This window comes from Chrysochloris asiatica, unplaced genomic scaffold (assembly GCF_000296735.1).
Source record: "Chrysochloris asiatica unplaced genomic scaffold, ChrAsi1.0 scaffold00357, whole genome shotgun sequence".
NCBI lineage: Eukaryota > Metazoa > Chordata > Mammalia > Afrosoricida > Chrysochloridae > Chrysochloris > Chrysochloris asiatica.
The window spans coordinates 1,044,545-1,061,922 of record NW_006408875.1 but is presented as its reverse complement, the minus strand read 5'-3'; the positions used below and the strand labels follow the sequence as shown (position 1 = coordinate 1,061,922).

The following is a 17,378-nucleotide window of genomic DNA, read 5'->3' as shown; positions in this document are numbered from 1 at the left end:
TCTCCCTCTTTGCTCTCTTGGAAAAGAGTCTGGTTATTGGTGTATTCTCTTTGCTGGTGGGCACTGGGGATTTGGTGATCCTGGGACTGTGGGTGTGTCATCATCCAGGAGGAGGACACAGAGGCTCAGGAGAGAAAGTCCTGTTGGGGATGTGCTCTTATCTGTGTACATATAAGGGACCTTATTTTCCACAGTTCTGGACCCAGGGCTGTGGGAGGGTGGGTGACCTCCAACCTGTCAGGTCCTAAGCTCTCATCCAGAGTCCTAAGTGCTGCTCCAGCTGAGTGCCCTGTGAGGAAATGGGCTATGTAAACTAGACAGTACTTCCTGCCTCACCCTCCCTGAAGTAGAAACCCTTGTGACCAGGGCCTCTTCAGAGTGGAGAGGGAAGTGACGGTCCCATGTCCCTATAAATGGTGCTACCCACCCCTCCATTCTGATTCTGAGGCCTGGAGGTTGTCTGTGTAGGTGAGTTTGGCCCTGCCCCTGCATCATTCTCACCCTGGGTCCTTCCTAGAGCCCAAAGCTACAGGCAATGCCAACCATCCCAATAGTCATATATTTGACTTAGAACCAAGGGAAGAAGGAATGGGCTCCCCAAAGCCCACTGAATCATAGCTGTGGGTGCAGCGAGATGGCCTTGATAAAACCCTCATGCCCTACAATGCGCCTAGACCAGGTCTACTCTTGCAGAAACTTACCAAGGCCTGCAGGGGGTAATGAGGAGATAGCCCCCCAAGAAGAAGGAGTCATCCCATCAGGGGAAAAGGACTTCCCACCATTGGCAGGTTCCAGGTCTTGAGCCTGAGTTGTCCCCATTTACCCTCAGGACCTTGATCCCTGAGGGACAAAGTCCATTAGTGAGTAACTATATTCCTCCTCCCAACAGCTTGCGGGGTAGGGCATGGGTTAACAATGTCTCTGTGGCGTGGAAGATTCAGCTGAAGTCAGGAGTGGTGAAGTGAGTTCTTCAAGGTCACAGTGCAAGATTCTAACAGTGGTGTGCAAGAGGCATGATGGCTTTCCAGAAACCAGATGATGTTAAAAATTTCTGTGAACATTCTGGATCTTCCCAAGCTTCTCTCTGGGGCTGTCAGATGCCTGCATCCTGACAGAGCACGGCAGGCATGAGCTGATCTTGACAAGTGCTTCAAATGAGCCAATGGCTTTTCCTTTTGCAGAACAAGCTGTAGAACCGGAGCCATGTGGCTGTGCACGCTGGCCTTCACCCCCATCTTGTTGGCAGTGTCGGGTGTCACTACTGATGAGAATGAGTTTTGTGTTGGCAGTCCTGGTATCCCTGGAGCACCTGGATCCCATGGCCTTCCAGGCAGAGATGGGAGAGATGGTATCAAAGGAGACCCTGGACCTCCAGGTACCACTAGAAAGATCTTCCTCAACTGAAGAACAGTGTCCATCTTCAGGACGCCCCTTCATCCAGGGCTCTGGGCTTTGGGCTCTAAACTGGATCCTAAACAGGGTGGCCTAAGTGGTGGGACATGGGGCCCTTAGATTGGGATAGCTTTGAAAGGTCTGTCATCAAAATGCCCAAGAGACAACAGGTGAGTCAACCCAGAGAAAAAGGTTTATTTGCAACAATCCCAACCCAGCTGTAGGGGGAACATCCCATACAGTTGGGACCTCTCCTCTCTGCAGGTCCCATGGGTCCCCCTGGAGGAATGCCAGGCCTTCCTGGGCGTGATGGACTGACCGGAGCCCCTGGTATTGCTGGAGAGCGTGGAGACAAAGGAGAGCCTGGAGAAAGGGGCCTTCCAGGTGAGCAGGGTTGGGGAGAGCAACAGGCGTGAACTGATATCACTGGTAGAGTGTCCAGGCAGTCTGTTATGTGGCTACTCAAAATCCATTATGGGGTTCAACCAAAACCACAGCCATCCAAAGGTCAATAGGAGGTCCCAAAGAACAGGTCATCCAAGTAAAAGGAGATAAGGTTAGACAAGGACTCAGAGGTGTCTGGGGAGAATGGCCAAAATTCAGGTACCGATTTTTGGGTGCAGGAAGTGCTCTGCACATCATGGTTGCTGTGGGGAGACATGAGGGATATGCATGAGAAGAGATGTAGCATTTTCTAGGGTTGACATGCTGGAAGTATTCTGAAATGAGTGCAGATTTGCATGGATTTGGAGTTCAAATCTATGGTCTGCTTGGGAGCCCAAATGTGGTGCTATAGGCTACGCAAGGTTGGTTTGGACTATAAGGCTGACAGCTCAAATTCACCAGTAACTCCTCAGCAACCCTGTACAGGGTTGTTATGAGTTAGAAATGACTCAAAGGCACTTAACAGAAATAACAACAGCAACGCCAACATTCTGAGTAGTAATCAAGGTCCATCAAGGGATGTAAAAAGTACCACACCTAGCCTTGATGAGGGTGGAGAAGGGTCCTGCACAGAACCTGGGAATAGCCCCCTTAGGTGGACAGTCATTTAATTAAGGATGGTTCAAGGAAAGAGCAAAGAGGGGGTTCCACAGGCACAAAACTGCATGAAAGGGTGAGTATGGGTGAAGTATAGGAGCACTCCAGGTTCATGGAATTATAACTTGAGGTCCAGGAAGTAAGATGGACAGTTAGAGGGTCGGTGCCAGCCCTGCAGCTAGGACAGCACCCATGGGAGCCCTTGTTGGTTTGCCCCTCACCCTGGGTGGGGTCTTTGCAGGTTTTCCAGCTTATCTAGACGAGGAGCTCCAAGGCACACTCCACGACATCAGACATCAAATTCTGCAGTCAGTGGGAGGTAAGGAGATCTCTTGGAGCCTTACAAGGTAGGGAGCTATCCCACAATTCTCCACATCCTCGATCTGCCTCCAGAACCTAGTGATCTGACAAATAGATATGGACATGCAGGTCTTAGGGAAAGAACGATGCTTCTCTTTTCTGATGTCTCTGATGGGTCCAGAGTGAGATGGGGTAGATATGACTTCTGAAGTCCTGGGAAGCGTAGGCTCCCTGAGCCTCCCTATATAGCTTTCTTGTGAATTCCCAAGGCATATAGCAGACCATCAATAAGTACAAGGGGGTTTCAAAACTTTGTGGGATAATCATAATAATTTTAGATGAAATAGAGATTTCCAGTTGCTACAATTGGCCATGCTTCGTTTAACATTCCTACAATATACGTTCCTACAATATATCATCATTTAACCAGGATTTGTAACACATAAGTTTGACAATAATAAAAATAATTTTTAAAATTCATAGGAAAAATGAAAATTTAAAAACATGGAATTTTTTCAAGGACATTTTTGAAGCCCCCTCATAATTGTTAAATGATTTAATAAATTAGCAAACAAATGAATGAGAGCAGAGAGGGGAAGTTTGAAAGACTAGGATTAGACGAGAGGGGAAAGGTACAGAGAGGCAGAAGTGAGAAGATTGGAGAGCAAGCAGACAGAGCAGGGGGAGACAGGATTTAGAGGCAGCAGCCAGCAGTATGACTTGGAACTCTTGCTCTTAGTCCTCAGCCTGCAGGGATCCATGCTGAGAGTGGGAGAGAAGGTCTTCTCCACCAATGGACAGTCAGTCAATTTTGATGCCATTCAAGAGACATGTGCCAGGGCAGGTGGTCGCATAGCTGTCCCAAGGAGCCCAGAGGAGAACGCAGCAATTGCCAGCATTGTGAAGAAGCACAACACTTATGCCTACCTGGGCCTGGCTGAGGGCCCCACCACTGGGGAGTTCTACTACCTGGACAATGATCCTGTGAACTACACGAACTGGTACCCAGGGGAGCCCAGGGGCTATGGCAAGGAGAGGTGTGTGGAGATGTACACAGATGGACGGTGGAATGACAAAAACTGTCTGCAATACCGACTGACCATCTGTGAGTTTTGAGCAGGCCTCTAAGGCCACAGGCGAGGTGGGGTCCTACCATCCCTTTCAACCCCCACCTGGTCTATAGGAGGCTCTAACTTATCTCAACAAAATGGATTTGTGGCTATTAAAGTCAGAGACATCCATGGCCTCCTCTTTTCCTGGATTGACCCAGAATCCTCCCATCATCAATAATCAGTCTTGACACTGCTTGCTGATCTTGTGGGCTTCCTCTGACCCCTTTTCTGCACTGCCTTCTAGAAGCCATTCCTAACATGGTGTAGGAACGTCCCTCTTCCTCATCTTGTCTACTTTCTTCATTATAGATGGCAACAGAGAGATCCTGGGGTGGAAGCGTCCAGCAAAATCACCCTGAGGGTCAGTCCCTCAACTCTTTCTCTGCAACCCACTGCCTACCCAACCCCGCCAAGGTTTAACAGTGCTAAGCAAGCATAATGATAGAGACTGGAAGACTACTAAACTTTCCCAAATGTGTTGAGCTAAGGAAGGAGCTCTGGTAGTGTAGTGGTTATGAATCGGGCTGCTAACCTCAAGGTCAGCAGTTCGAAGCCACCAGCTGTTACGTGGGAGAAAGATGAGGCTTTCTGCTCCCATAAAGATTTGCAGCCTCGGAAACCCTGTTCAGGGTCGCTATGAGTTGGAGTCAACTCCACGGCACTTAACAACAACAAGGATATGTGGTGGCATTGTGGGCTAAGTGATGGGCTGGTAGCCACAAGGTTAGCAGTTCAAACTCACTAGTCACTCCACAAAAGAAAGATACGATGCTCCCATAAAGATTTACTGTCTTAGAAACCTAAGAAGCAGTTATATGCTATCATATAGGGTTGGGTAAGGACACGTTATCAGGATAGGCCAGTCCTTGGAGAAGGACATCATATTGGGTAAAGTAGAGGGTCAACAAAAAAGGGGAAGACCCTCAGCAAGAAAGATTAGCACAGTGACTGCAACAATGGGTCCAAACACAGAAATGATTGTGAACGTGGCAAAGGGTTAGGTAATGTTTTCTTCTATTATGTACAGGGTCACTATGAATCAGAACTGCCTTGATAGCCCCCAATAACAAGAACATATGTGGAACTGCCTGACACCCTGGATTTCTGGGAGCACACCTGTTCAAGTTCTTCATAAGATCTTAACATGGTAGGGGCCTTAACATGGTAGATTCCAACCCCCTAGGGAATGGCATGCAGAGTCCACTCCCTTAAGTCTGGGGTGCTCCCTCAGCCCCTTGATCTAAGAAAGTCTTCATCTCCATGACAAACCCCTGAGACATAATCCAATTAGCTTCCTACTGATGGATGTGGGTCAGCATCTCTTCAGACCTCAGCGAAGGCTTCACACCACTTATCCTAGCTCTGGTTCCTCACTTCATTTGTGTACTAAGGTATTTCGTTAGAATCATCCATGAATCAAGTCCTGTCACTCTTGGGGACGTTTGTTTTTCCTAAGTTTATTTACTCATCTGTGCAATGGGGATAAAATAGTTATTGCTGTTACAATTATTACCATCACTCTTACTGCCAAAATTACTACCACAGCTACTATTATAACCAGACTATTTATTGAGTATATACATAGCAAGCTTTTCCAAACACTTCTTATGCATCTTACTCAATATTATTTAGTCTCCAATGCTATGGGACCCATATTATTTTCCAGTATTTTAGATGTGGACATGGAAGCTCAGAGAGTTAGATATTTTGGATTGTCACATGAAGCAAGTTACAAAGCAAGATTCAATGTGTTCCCATTAAGCAATGATTATTTGACTTTAATAAATCATGAAGACAATTCCATGAATTTTCATTGCCTTTGGTTCTAAGAAACATCACATTTCTGCACTTTTATAATTTGATTTAACTCCTGCTCTGAGTACCCATCTGCCTGAAGAGTGGGAAATTCAATTTCAAGATATGTTGCTCTTCTCCTGAAGATTATACTATTGACCTCTGGGATGCAGCCCACTACCTGACTGGTGGGAACTTTCTGTAATAACATATAAGTGTCAGACTTTGATGGTTGGCCCTAAGAGGTTCCTCAGTTCACATGATCTGTTTGTAGGTAGTGATGTTATGCTTTTCATTCTCTACAAAGTTATCTGGACAGTCTCTGCAACTCTACAATGGTGACAGTCAGAGATCAACAGCAGGCCATCCCTGTCCCAGGCTAGTCTACATGGAATGAAACTCTGTCATTACTGCTTGAGGAGGCAACCCCATATGTATCCTCATCCCCAGAAGGGCCCACTCCTCTTTCACACCCTGGGATGACTCCCTGGCCCCACCTCACTGTGTTTGCTTCTTGGAAGAGATGGTATTTAGGCTGGTCTTTAATGATTGGCTAGCTCATTATGGTGTTGGAGGGGAATGTTGAAAATACCACGAACTGCCAAAAGAACCAACCAATCTGTGTTGGAAGAAGTGCAGCCAGAGTGCTCCTCGGAGGCCAGGATGGCAAAATTTCATCTCTCATACTTCAGGCATATTGTCAGGAGGGATCTGTTGCTGGAGAAGGATATCATGTTTGGTAAGGTGGAGGGTCAGAGAGAAAGAGGAAGACCTCCAGCGAGATGGATTGGCAAAGTGGCAGCATCAATGGGCTCAAGTGTAGCAATGATTGTGAGGTTGGCCCAGGACCTGGCAGTGTTTCATTCTGTTGTGCATAGGGTCGCTATGAGTCAGTACCTACTCAATGGCACCTAACAACAACAACAAGCAGACTTGCTAAACAATGGAAGTAGAACACTGTGAGAAGTGAAAGCAGCCAAGTGAAGGTCATGAGGAAGGCTGTAGGCAGCCAGTTGGGCAAAGGTATAGGCACTGAAGGTCACTGAGGTATAGGACTGGAAGGAGGCCTTGAATGCTGAATGTTGGGAGTTATGGAAAGTTGGGGTAGGGGATGGATGCAAAGGTATAGTGTAAGAAGGGCATGATAAGAGGAAGCTGAGTTGTAGGGACAGGAGTCAGAGCTAAGAACCTAGCCTCACTCCACAAGTGGGTTGAATATCCTCAGGATTGGCTTCTGCTTCCTGGAAAGGCCTAGTGCTTAGAGAGACCATGGGATTGTGAGCTATAACTTGGAAAGCTGGTGAGGAGATATGGGAATGGTCTCAGAAGCAAGAATATGGCAAAAGCTCAGGCATATTGGGAAGAAGAGGAACCTGGGTTGCATCAAGCATATCACTGTGTGCAGGGCCTTTAGGGACCTCAGCTGGTGAAGCTGGATGTAGAGTGACTGGACATGAAGCCAGTGGCACAGGGCACAGTGATGACAACCAAAGCATTCGGGCATTATAATTTGTAAAATCATTCTGTGAAGGACCCATTTTCTTTTTCTTTGATTTTTGGTAAACATATGCATAACAAAACCCACTCTGCTTAGGTTCAAACCCTGAAGGGAAAATCCTTCTGTGTGATTATTTTCCAAGAGACCCAAAAACTGACCAGGAGACAGTCCCACACATATTAGTTTATTTCAAGGGGAAATGTACTGATCAGAGACATCAGGAATGTTCCTGGTAGTGGCCGGCTGGACAGGCAAGATTCTGCAGCAAGGGAGCAGACTGTAACCATTTTATACTAAAGAGTAAACAAAGTCTTGTGCATCCATCTGTGTGGGTGGTGTCTAGCTTAGGAGGGAAAGGGCATATGAGATCATGCAGACAGGGTATTCTGGCTGGCATAGCAACAGATAATATGGGGGTGGTGGGGTCAGTGGGTAAAAAGGCAAAGTGGCAATACATACATGTAAAAGTGACCATTTTGGGGATATCCAACTTCTGCCCCTACACCCCATTCGAACACCCCTAAATGGTCCTTACAAGGTTACTGCCAATCTTCTGCACAATCCCTCAGAGCTGGGCATTGAAGAGTTGTAACCAAGGTCACAGCAACAATATATACCACAACACAGTACTATTCCAAGCAAAGAATCATCGCTACTGAGAAGAGGGCCAGATGCCGTGAAGCCCCAGGCACTGCTGTTCACAGGTTCAATCTTCCATGGCAAGAGGTAGAGTGTTCCCCACACACCCAGCAATCTGATTGATTCTTTACATTGGCAATCATGGTGACCCAGCTGACAAAGATGTTACTGTAGTCACTAAAGACAAAATGACAAAGAGGTGAGAGGTACCAACACAGATATGAGGTTTTTGGTGGCATAGGGTGGAACCAAGGTGCCACTTGTAAGCATAAGTCTAGCCCTAGTCCCCAAGGGTCTAAAATACTAAACCACTGGGGACTCATTTGCCATTTCCAGGGGAGAAAAACAGAGGAAATTAAGTCCTGCGGCAATATTAACAAGATATTGTTGGAATCCCCAGACACTGGTAAAGGACAGTTGTCCAGCAAAGAGACCTGAATCCTCATGGCTTTCTGTGGTCACTGGGTCAGAGTCTACTGCTGATATTCACTGATGCATCACAGAGCTTCTGACCGATGGTGGGTCCACCGGCGCAATGAGTGGGTGTCATGCCCCAGAGTTAACTTCAGAATCCCATCCGTTTGCCCTACCAGTTCGGCCATAGTTGGGTTGTATGGGAGCTGAGAGTTCCAAACAATGCCCAGGCCATCTTCTCATTCCTGGACATTGTGTCCTATAAAGTGGATCCCCCTATCACTGTCAACGTCAGTAGGGGGAGTGGGTGCCTTAAGAAGTGCAGAATTGGGAAAGACCTTAAATGGTAGAGCTCTGAGTTGCTTTACAAGCAGTGGTATGCTTGTCGAAGCCCAGTGACAGTATCCACACATGTCAGAGCATACTGGCAGTTGTCCAAGTTGGAGAGGGGTCCTATATAATCCAACTGCCACCATTTTGCTGGGACATCTGCATGGGGTATTTATTCTACTTATGCATCAAGGGATTGGCTTACATCTCTTTAATGAGCAGCTAGGGCATTGTTGGTTGTTGTTGCTGTTGTTATTAAGTGCCATTGAGTCGATTCTGACCCATAGCAACCCTGTAGAGGGTTTCCAAGGAGCAGCTTGTGAGCTTGAACCACCGACACTGCGGTTCAAACGATTTTGCAGTCTGGTGCATTAGCCCACAGCACCACACCAGAACTCCACAATTTGCTTCATGGCTAGGGGAAGGCCCACTTCTTTGGCAATAGCCCATAATGTTCATTGTCCCTTGTACCCATTTTTTTGAGGTAGGCACTTGCTCTGCAGGTGATTGCTTTATGGCATGCAACTGGGATAGTTCATCAGTTCATGCATTCCTTGTAGAGTGAGGGGGCTATGTGCTGATACATGGACTGTTCATGCTCTGGATGCAGGCCCAAATATTTTTCCGTAGCTCCATCCCCAAGACAGGCCACTGGTTAACTAACCAGCCTGCCCCTTCCACTGTGCTAACCATAATATTAGTCCTTTGTACCCTTTCCAGCCGTCTGTGCACAGAACTATGGACCTGGGCTCGTGCATCAGTACCATCCAAGCAGCTCTCAACTTAGCCCACTGAATACTCTGCTCCATACCTTGATCGATCCACATAGCTTCTGTGGTGTCACTGCAGTCCACCATAGGGGTAACCTCAAGCTGAGCTGTGCATGTATCAGGCATCCACAGGAGTCTGCCCAGTACCTTCAAGAATGTGACTTTCTCATGGAGGTACTTCTATCATGGACAGCGGATACTTTTCCTCAGTGACATAGGTAACTGGTCCAAGAATCTGGTGTGGTTCAGCACTCAAGGGACACCTCTTTGTTGCAGATATGCATGCTACTTAGTCAATGTGCTGGACTGGGCCACCCTGATTGAGGTTTGACAAAGTCCTTTACCCGCCCCTGTATGAGTAGTGTGTTTGCACAGTTAAAGGGGCCCCTTTTGTTATGTCTTCTACAAACTGTAAGTTATTATATGGCACAAAGTTGTTTCACTAGAGGGCTGTACTGGGTTTCTAAACCTTACTATAGGTGAGACTACAATCCTAAGGGAATACATTGGTCCTATTGTCATTGCCACAGAGCCCAATGGTGTACTTCTAGAAACCTGGCAACGTCCAACTCACACTCTTGCGTTACTCCTGAGGGCCTGTACTTAAGTCTAGTTCCATGCTGCCCCCTTTTGACACAGAGGTATAATAGGTGCAAAATTTGAGGTAGGTAGGGAATAAAGGGTCTCCAATACCCCAGTGGTTATGAATCGGGCTGCTAACCTCAAGGTTGGCAGTTCGAAACTACCAGCTGTTCTGTGGGAGAAAGATGAGGTTTTCTAGTCCCATAAAGATTTGCAGCCTCAGAAACCCTGTGTAGGGTCACTATGAGTCAGAGCAGACTCCACGGTACTTAACAACAACAATACCCCAGTATCCTCAGGGATGTTGCCAACTCCCTTACTTTGGTAGAACAGGCGTATGCGTTCACCTAATCAATGATGGCTACAGGAACTATTTTTGTTTACCTGGCCACACAACACCCACAGATTTGATAGATGATTCAGGGCCTTTCAGTATGGCATTGTTGCTGTCCCATCCTCCAGAACTCAGGTATGACATTAGTTGTAGTGCTACTTGTTGAAGCAAGGGAAGAAAATCACAAGTTAACATGACATCATCAATAAATGGACCAAGTGAACACCCACAGGTTTGGCCCACCTGTCTAGGTCTTGAGTCATCAACCAGTGACAGAGAATGGGGCTAGGGAGATACCTCTTGGGGAGGATGGTGAAAGTCCCATGATCACTATGACACTCAAAGAGAAATTGTTCTTGGCTGTCAGAAGTGATGGAAATGCTAAAGAAGGCATTAGCTGGCTCAAGCATGAAGTGGTAGGTACCTAAACGTTCCCCAGTGTCCTTGAGGAGGGAGGAAATGTTGGGTGTTGCCATGTAGAGGGGGTGGTACTACCTTATTGAACTCTCAATAATCTATAGTCATGCACCATACTCTGTCTGGCTTCCATACTGGCCTGTTGAATGAACTGTGAGTGGGTCTGATAATCCCCACCTGGGCAAGTTTGGCTACAGTGGCTGTGATCTCCTCATGACCTCCAGGGAGGCAATATTGCTTGATGTTACTCACTTGTTGAGGAGAGGCTAAGGGGACTGGGGTCCACTTTGCCCCTACCTCAAATGATCGATTTTACCACATGGACCCACAAGCACAATTCTCCTGCAATTGTCATAAGTGTCATCCCTCTCAGCAGGTCCATCCCTATGATATATTCAGGGAGAGAGAAATGTATATTTTATATTCTTTGGGAGGGAGCAATGAGCCAATCTGTGAGTGTCATCCCTCCCAGCAGGTCCATCCCTACAATATATTCAGGGAGAGAGAAATATATATTTTATATTCATTGCAAGGGGGCAATAAGCCAATCTGTAGACAAAGCCATTTGTGCATCTTAACTATGCTGCCCCCATATTCATCACTAGCACTAAACAGGCCTTGGAACCTGTGGATGTTCCCATGGATCAGAGTGTACTTGGTCCCAGTACCTACTAATAATCTGTTTGTTCTTGGGACACCAATGGATGGTAACCTCTGCATATGGCCTCCAGTCCCCTGACAGTCTCTGTATTTGAGGTATGGAGGAACCTTGGCCCCACACGTAACCCAGGGGTGTTGGAACTTCTCATGCCAGGGGTGTACTAGGGGCAGTGGATTCTTGAGAGTTCTTCTCTTTTGTGAATTGCTGTTCAGGGCGATGTGTCTGCCACAATTTAACTAAGACTTCATTGGGTTGTTTGTCAATTTTGTCTCAGGGGGGTACCAGCAGCAGGCAAATCAATCCACAATTGCTTCCTGGTGTCTCAGACCAGGTCCGTTTTAGTTTCTCTCTTACTTGCTTTCTCCCCTCCCCGCTGCATCCCAGCAGCTCAGACATTCCATCTGTGGAACTTCTCTGTCTCGCCCAGGTCTACTACAGCCCAAGTAGCCCAGAATAACGACTGCCCCACCATAGGGTTTAATACAGACACCAGCACTCAAACCACGGGTTAGGAGCTGATTCTAAAAGAGCATCCTTCTTGCCAGCTGTGAGCAGTCCATTAGGGGATCCCCAATAATGCTGTACATGCACAGCAAACTTTATCCCCAGCTCTCTCATCAATTCCTGCAATTCCTCCCTGGCTGCCCAGCATATGGGGGAGGCCAGCCTGGCTCCTTCATTTGGCCAGGCAGCCTTACAGACAGCTATAATTAAAACTAAAAGGAATACCACCTGACCCTAATTCATTGCAGTGTAAAAGACAATACCATGGTGCAGGCGGGTGGTTACAGAGACTATCTTGGGCAGTTCAAGCCCATGAGCATGATGCCTTCTGCCCCCGTATCTCACAAGTGGAGGAGCCAAGCTGCAACAGACTCCCTCCCCTTTTGTTGATAGCAGGAGACTAACTCTGCTAACTCATCAGCAGTGTAGCCTCCCATGGTGGTATGCCACTATCACTCAGGAACTGACAAATTGGTGGGATTCATACCATCTGGGCTGGGCTGGGCTGGGCTGGGCTGGGCTGTTTTAGTCTTAGTAACTAGAACAGGCTGTGTTTCAGGTGGGGCACTTCTATTTCCTCTTCCCAGTCCTCTTCCTCTAGAAGCTCTGGTTAACATAGTGGTTATGAGTCAGTCTCTTAACCTCGTGGTCAGCAGTTTGAAACTACCAGCCATTCCACAGGTGAAAGATGAGTCTTTCTGCTCCCGTAAATATTTACAACCTCAGAAATCCTATACAGGGTAGCTATGAGTCGGAACTGACTCCATGGCACACCAATCCTCTTCCTCCAACTTACTCAAGGACTCCAGTGGGTCTCATCACTTGGTATCCCAATCTGCCTTTATGATTACAGTATGTACCTGCCGACAAGGTAGGTGCCACCACTGTACCTTTGTGAGGTGACAGGCTATGGTTTTATGGCAGAATCTAAGGTTTGGAGGCAGGTAGCTAGAACCTTGGTGGTGCTGTCCTATGCCACCAGTGCGTCTCCGGCCAAATGCTACTAATCTTTCAGTCATCCGACTTCTAGACATGCAGCCACTTCCACATCAGTAGCATCTTGAATAGCTCCCTCCACATGAGGGGCCAGGCAACTGAGGTGGCCAGCACTCTAGTATCCTTCTTAGCCTGACTGACTTCAGCTTCCTGAAGGAGTTCCAATAATACTTGTGGCATTTTGGGGGCATACCTGTACTCATGTGCTAGTCCCAATGTTTCTAATAACTGTGCCATGGGATCACACTTGGAGGCTGATTGTAGAATCCCATTTCCCCTCCCCCCATCCCACTCTGAAACTCAGCGGGTTTTCAGGCTCCTGGCTGGCTCTCCAATTGCTTAGGTTAAAACCCAGAAGAGAAAAATTCTTCTGTGTGGGTATTTGACAAGAGACAAAAGAAAAAACAAAAACTGAAGAGCAGACAGCCCAACAGACATTGGTTTATTTCAAAAGGAAACTTACTGACCAGGGAAAACAGTACTGTTTCCAACTGTTTACAGTGGGAGTTGGCTAAACAGGCACGATTCCACACCAAGGGAGCAGACTGAAGCAGACTCTTTCATACTAAAGAGTAAACAAGTCTTGTGCATCCAGCTGTGTGTGGGTGGTATACAGCTTAGAAGGGAAAGGACATATGAGATCATGAGAACAGGGTATTCTGGTGGGTATTACAATAGATGGGGTGAGGGTAGGCAATGGGGTGAAAGGCAAAGCAGAAACACACACAAAAGTCACCATTAAAGTGGCAACATATGCAAAAGTAGCCATTTGGGGGGCATTTAGCTTTTGCCCATACACACTTCCATTGTATAGTTTATAGATATAATGGCCAGTGAAATTGATTCCATTCTTCACATTATGTCAACATTCTTGTTATTCTATCCCATTTACTTAAGCTCCCTGTTTCTCAGCATTCTCATCTCTGCTTTATGATAACTGTTGACCTTTTGGTCTTACATATATATATATATTTGAGAATCATGATATTCAACTGTGACAATCTTTACTCTTTAGATTAAACTGTTACTTAATTTAAACATGACTTCAGGGGACAGTTTCAATTCAAGGTTTGAAGACCAAGTTAGGGACATCGCCTTGGGGACTTCTCTAGCTTCAGTCAATTCAGTATGTCTGAATTCTTTATGAATTTGAAGTTCTGTTCCATAGTTTTCTCCATTTTATCAGGATTCATTTATTCTGTTCCTGATCGGAATGTTAAGTAGTAATAGCTAGGCACCAGTCTATCTGGTCTTAAAGTGATTCCTGTAGACACAAATTCCTTTTCTGATTCTTGGGTACCTTCTTTTTCTTTTGTTCCAGACAAATAAAGATTACTAGTTGCATCTTCGATGGCCTCTCATAAGCTTTTAGGACCCCAGATACTTTACTGGAAGATAGAGCACAAACTTTAAGAACTATATTATGCCAATTGACTGGACTGTCCTACAAGACCATGCAAAAAGTCCATTTTCTCCTCCAGTGACTTTGAAACATCTCTTTGATAAGATTCTTACTTCCCATATATGAAAAGAACTATTTCTGGATTGTTTATTTAGGTAATTATTAGGTGTGCATACATTGCTAGTGTTAGTGTTTCCCTTATAGAACTGTCTTTTGTTTGGTTGAAGGTTAGTGCATTTCTAGACTTGATCAGGAGTTCCACAAATATCCAGTTGACAAGTATGCTTGGTCTTCTTTATGGTTTTGAATTTTGCTCCATATTTTATCCCATTCCACCCAGGACCTTCTGATGCCCTTATAGAGCAGTTGGTAGTGGTAGCCAGGAACCATTTATTTCTTCTGGACTTAAGGTCAGGACGACTGATATTTGAGTGGTTCATTGGCCTATTATTGGACCAATTGTTTCCATGAGCCCAGGATTTTCTTCAGTCTTCTCTCCTCTGGAGAGGGAATGACCAATAGTTTCATCTGAGACAGCTTATAAGATCCCAGTCACTACTCACCAAAGTAGGCTATAGAACACTGTCTTTGTGGACTATGTTGTATCAATTGACTTTAGTGTTGCCTGAGACCATGGTCCCAATCCCTCAGGCACAGCTACTCATTCTCTCTCAAGATGTTTATTTATGTCTAAGAAGTTTCATAGCTTTGCCCCTTATGCTCCACCACATTCATTGATATATTTACTGCAAAATAAATACCCATGTACAAATATCCTCTATCAAATCTCTCTATATATGTATTTGTGGATATACTTCCACTCTCTCTCCCATCTCCATTCAGCCTGTGTTTCTACTGGTAGATCACCATTATTGCAGTACTGTAGATATAGTATTATATACTTGTTTCCTTTAACTCTGTATTCCTCCCAGTGTCTTCTCATCTTGTCATCATTTTTTGCTGACCTCCTTTTCATTGTATATTGACTCCCCCTCCACCCAAGTTCACATGTTTTTCTTTCTTTCTTTACTTTTTATTGTGAATTGAGTGAAGGTTTACAGACCTGATAATCAGTTTTACATTCAGCAAATCATATACTTTGCTTTATTACAGTGATTGCAATCCCCTCCATGGGTACATGGAGTTAAGTTAGCAGTATTTATCTCTATTTCCTTTTAACTCTTGCACTTCTCCTTATGTCTTCTGCTACCTTCATCTTTCCCGTGCGAACCTCCCTCTTGTTGTATGTTACCTACGCATCACCCATGTTATCATGTGTCTACCCTCTAGCCCATGAATTCCTTTCCCACCGCCTCCCACTAACTATCATAGACTGTTTCATTTCATAAGAATATCTTTTAAATTTTTACAACAGTGGTCTCATACAATATTTGTCCTTTTGTGAATGATTAATTTCACTCTGCATATTGTCCTCCAGGTTCATCCATGTGATGAGGACATTCACAGATTCATCGTTATTTCTTTCACATTGCATAGTATTCCACTGTGTATATGCATCCATTCTTCCATTGATAGACATTTAAGTTGCTTCCATCTTTTTGACATCATAAATAGTGCTACAATGAACACAGTAGTTGTTTTTAAGCACCATTGAGTAGGTTCCAACTCATAATGGCCCTGTGTAGGATTTCCAAGGAGCATCTGATGGGTTTTAAACTGTTAACCTTGTGGTTCACAGTCCAGTGCTAATTCTACAGCACCTTGTTGTTGTTGTTATGTGTCGTGGAGTCGGTTCCGATTCATAGTGACCCTGTGCAGGGTTTCCAAGGCTGTAAATCTTTACAGGAGTAGAAAGCCTCATCTTTCTCCCATGGAACAGCTGGTAGTTTCAAACTGCAGACCGTGAGATTAGCAGTCCGATTCATAACCACTATGCTACCAGAGGCACACATAAATAAATATATATATGTTTGTATGGTGGCATTTGTTTTTCTGGGATATATACCAAGTAGAAGTGTTGCTGAGCCATATGGTATTTCTATTTCCATCTTTTTGAGTAAATACCATATCATTTTCCACAGTGGTTGTACCATTTTAAGCCCTACTGATAGTGTATGAGAGTTCTAATTTTTCTACACCCTCACCAGCAATTATTTTCTACATCTTATTTTTTTAAATTTTTGCTATTAACAATGGGATGATTTCTCTTTGTTGTTTCAGCTTGCATCTTTCTAATGTTCATGGCCACACCACCTAGAACAGTGCCAGATCTTAGCACTAAGCAGGGTAGGTCCTTGTTAGTGTTTGAATGGGAGACCACATGGGAATACTGGGTGCTGTAGGCCCAATCCCACGTGTCTGTCAGTTTATCATACTTTGGTGTCTTTCATTTTGCTGTAACGTTGGAAGCTATGCCACCATTGTTTCAAATATCAGCAGGGTCACTCGCGGTGGACAGGTTCTAGAGGAGCTTCCAGACTAAGAACAGACTTGTTAATGCTGTCGAGTCAGTTCTGACTCATAGTGACCCTGTATAGGGTTTCCAAGGAGCAGCTAGTGAGCTTAAACTGCTGACCTTGCAGTTCAAACTGACCATGCAGTCCAGCATATTAACCTGCAGTCAGTGCTACATCAGGACTCCAAGAACCTATTAGGAAGAAGGGAATGTGAGTCTACTTCTGAGAGATTAACTCCTGAAAACGTATGAATAGCAGAGGAGCACTGTCTGATATAGAGCTGGAAGATGAGCCCCCTCAGGTTAGAAGACACTCACTCATCTATGGCAAGAAATTTGGAGGAACCTGACAAAATTCAAGCCAGATTCAGAAGAGGACTGGAATAAGGGATGTTATTGCTGACATCAGATGGATCTTGGTTGGATGCACAGACCACAAGAAATATGTTTGTCTGTATTTCATTGACTATGAAAGGGCACTTGACTGTGTGGATCATAACAAACGATGGGTATCATTGCAAAGAATAAAAATTCCAGAACACTTAATTGTGATTATGCAGAATCTGTACATAGATCAAGAGGTGGTCCTTCGAACAGAACACGAGAATGCAGCCTGGTTTAAAATCGGGAAAGGTGTGCATCAAGGTTGTAATTTTCACCATACTTTGTGTGCTGAGCAAATACTACAAGAAGCTGGACTATATGAAAAAGAACATGGCATCAGGATTGGAGCAAGGCTAATTAATAACCTGAGATGCAGAAGACACAACTTGATC

The 17,378-nt window shown here is 45.3% G+C and overlaps 1 protein-coding gene across 2 annotated transcripts; it reads left to right on the top strand.

The window, feature by feature from the left end:
• The first annotated feature begins 1,203 nt into the window (after positions 1 to 1,203).
• LOC102818608 (pulmonary surfactant-associated protein A-like) lies at positions 1,204 to 3,849 on the top strand. Of its 2 annotated transcripts, none has more exons than XM_006876152.1 (4): positions 1,204 to 1,288; positions 1,717 to 1,776; positions 2,675 to 2,752; positions 3,473 to 3,849. In XM_006876152.1, exons 1-4 carry the CDS (start codon positions 1,204 to 1,206, stop codon positions 3,847 to 3,849), a joined length of 600 nt encoding a protein of 199 aa, XP_006876214.1. The 2 variants fall into 2 exon arrangements, with proteins under 2 accessions (XP_006876214.1, XP_006876213.1); XM_006876151.1 differs by having other exon boundaries at positions 1,204 to 1,375; positions 1,657 to 1,776.
• The last annotated feature ends 13,529 nt before the right edge of the window (positions 3,850 to 17,378 follow it).